Source organism: Dasypus novemcinctus, chromosome 20 (genome assembly GCF_030445035.2).
Source record: "Dasypus novemcinctus isolate mDasNov1 chromosome 20, mDasNov1.1.hap2, whole genome shotgun sequence".
Classification (NCBI taxonomy): Eukaryota; Metazoa; Chordata; class Mammalia; order Cingulata; family Dasypodidae; genus Dasypus; species Dasypus novemcinctus.
In genome coordinates, this window is record NC_080692.1 from 7,795,682 (window position 1) to 7,797,980 (window position 2,299).

The 2,299-nt window shown below is 43.9% G+C and overlaps 1 protein-coding gene across 1 annotated transcript in view; it reads right to left on the reverse strand.

Moving 5' to 3' along the window:
- Positions 1 to 2,159, reverse strand: part of CDC123 (cell division cycle 123) — a 54,049-nt gene extending 51,890 nt beyond the window's left edge. Inside the window, exon 1 of the mRNA XM_004468873.5 lies at positions 1,993 to 2,159. Coding sequence (XP_004468930.1) covers positions 1,993 to 2,066 — 74 coding nt within the window. The 5' untranslated portion in view covers positions 2,067 to 2,159. The remainder of the gene's footprint in view (positions 1 to 1,992) is intronic.
- Positions 2,160 to 2,299: the final 140 nt, after the last annotated feature.

A 2,299-nucleotide genomic window follows, 5' to 3' on the forward strand; every position in this document is an offset into this window, starting at 1 on the left:
TTAAAAATTCAAAATGTAAAAGCCTAGTTCTTCCTCAGGCTTTTAAGTTAAACTATCAAATCTTTTAAGTGAGCATTTCCAACTTAAAGTCTCTTTAAAAAATTTAAAATCCGTTTATAAAATTAATCTATTGGATCTTCTTTTTAAGTACCTCAATTGACTAAGTATAAACAAATCTTCCCAAGTATTTAACTCTTATAAAGCTAACAAATTAAACCACAGGCATAGCCAGAGTCTAGGGTTCCCTTCAACATTCCAATACTATTTAAGAACTTGAAAAATTTTCTTAAACATTTTCTTAAATGGTGTCATAACTCTAAACCAATTTCACAATTATACAATTTAAATTGGAACAGGTCTAATCTGTTATGTTTATACTAAATTGTCCTCCAAAATGGCAAAATCTTAAAGATACTAAATCTACACAGATTTCCCCAAACTTGACAAAAAAATATAATAAAACTTTAAGCTTTAATTATCCGATCATTTCTACATTTAACTCTAGTTCTTCCTGGGGCCAAAGATACTTAACCACTAAGCTAACAATATTGTGCCATGAGAATTAGGAATTACCTTTCCAAGAGAATTTCAAGTTTACCTCTTCAGTGGCCTGAAGACTAAGAAATAATGGTGGGGATGTGAGTTCCCAGGCATCTAAGGTGATTCTCCTGCCCACAAAGGGAGCAAGTGAACCAACCCCTCTTTTATGCTAATCATGGCTCTACCTCACAAGGACACCCTTTCAGAGTGCACAGCTTGTTTCTGAGTCACACTCATTTTCCTGTCTGATTCCAATCTGCACTCCCCCATCAGGTTGCATCTTCCCTTCAGTGGATTCAAAACATTCATTTATTATTAGATTCTATTTGGAGTTCTTGGCCTATTCTTCCAATCTGACAGGTCCACAACTCTTAGGAGCTATTAAATGGCACCGAGTTGGATTCTGTGTAGTGCTCATGAGCCACCCAGTTCTAAAGTCACAGCTCTCAGTTTATCCTAATGATGTTTTCTTGCATTTGTGTTATGTAAGGCAACAAGGATGCAAAGGTGAGACTAGTAAGAACTCAAAGCCTCCAAGGTGGAAAAGGTACCAGTCCACAGGACTCCAAAGCAGGTTCCCTCACTGTACTCACACTCTAAAGAGAATATAACGAAAAGGAAGAGAAGGTTGATATCCAGCTAGTGACAACCTGCATCTAAAAGAAGAGGGGACAAAAATACAGAAAATCCCATCCATAGATAATTCTTTGGTAGATCTCCTTTAGTGAGTGAAAACCTGCCCTAGCACCCTGTTAAAGATGCTATGATTGCTTATGAAAAGTTGGGAATGTTCTCCCAGCTGACTTGCCTACATGACCTGGAATGACAAAGTGCAGGATGAAACAGTTAATTTTCTGCTTGTCCTGCAAATCTGGCAGCCAGAAAACTCTAATAAAACAAACATAAGTCCACTCCCTTTCCAGATTGGTTCCTCTCGCATCACATGATCGTACCTAACAACACGTAACTGTTACACCTTATTAATGCTTTCAACGTACACCATCTCAGCCGAGACTGAAAACGGACTTTGAGGTAGGAAGGGTCTGTGCTAACTGTGCTCGGTTTTATGATGGTGGTAAGCAACACTCGGCGAGTGAGCGACCAAAGTTCGGGCTACCCAGTTATCCAACCACCTTGCTTCTCTGGCCCTGCTCTGGTTCTAAAAAAGGCGATGGTGCAAGGCACCACACCCAAGCCTACCCCAGGTTAACCCACTACGCACCCTGCTACCTCCGCCAGCACACTCCCTGTGCGCTTTGCGCGCAAAGCTCATACTAATCTCCTTCACTTATCCGCCCACCTCAAATGCCACTAAGAAGGCGAAGCCTCGCCCCCAGTGCTCCAGGCCTCGTCCAGTCGGTCGAAGGCCTGCGTTTCTCCAAGGAGACGGGACACACCGAAAGCGTCGCAGGTCCTGTCTGCTCTCGCCGCGGGCTGAGGCTCCCGTCTTACCTCTTGATGGTGAGGCTTCGGAAGAGCGGGTACCACGCAGAGAACTGGCAGTGCAGCACCTGCTCCTTCTTCATCCTCCAGCTGCCGCCGCCGCCGCCGCCTACCCCGCTCCCCAGCACCCTCCCGGAACCTTGCTCTCCGGTTCCGGAAGTGCCCGCCGAGCTCTTTTGGTTTCAGGACTCTTCCGGTCCCCAAAGTCAAGCGGAGAAAGAAAATCTTTGGGTGTGTTTTTATCACACACACACACCCCCAAAGAATCTCAGTCCCGGAAGGGGAATTCCGGAAGTGTGGAGAAAAGGATTTTTAA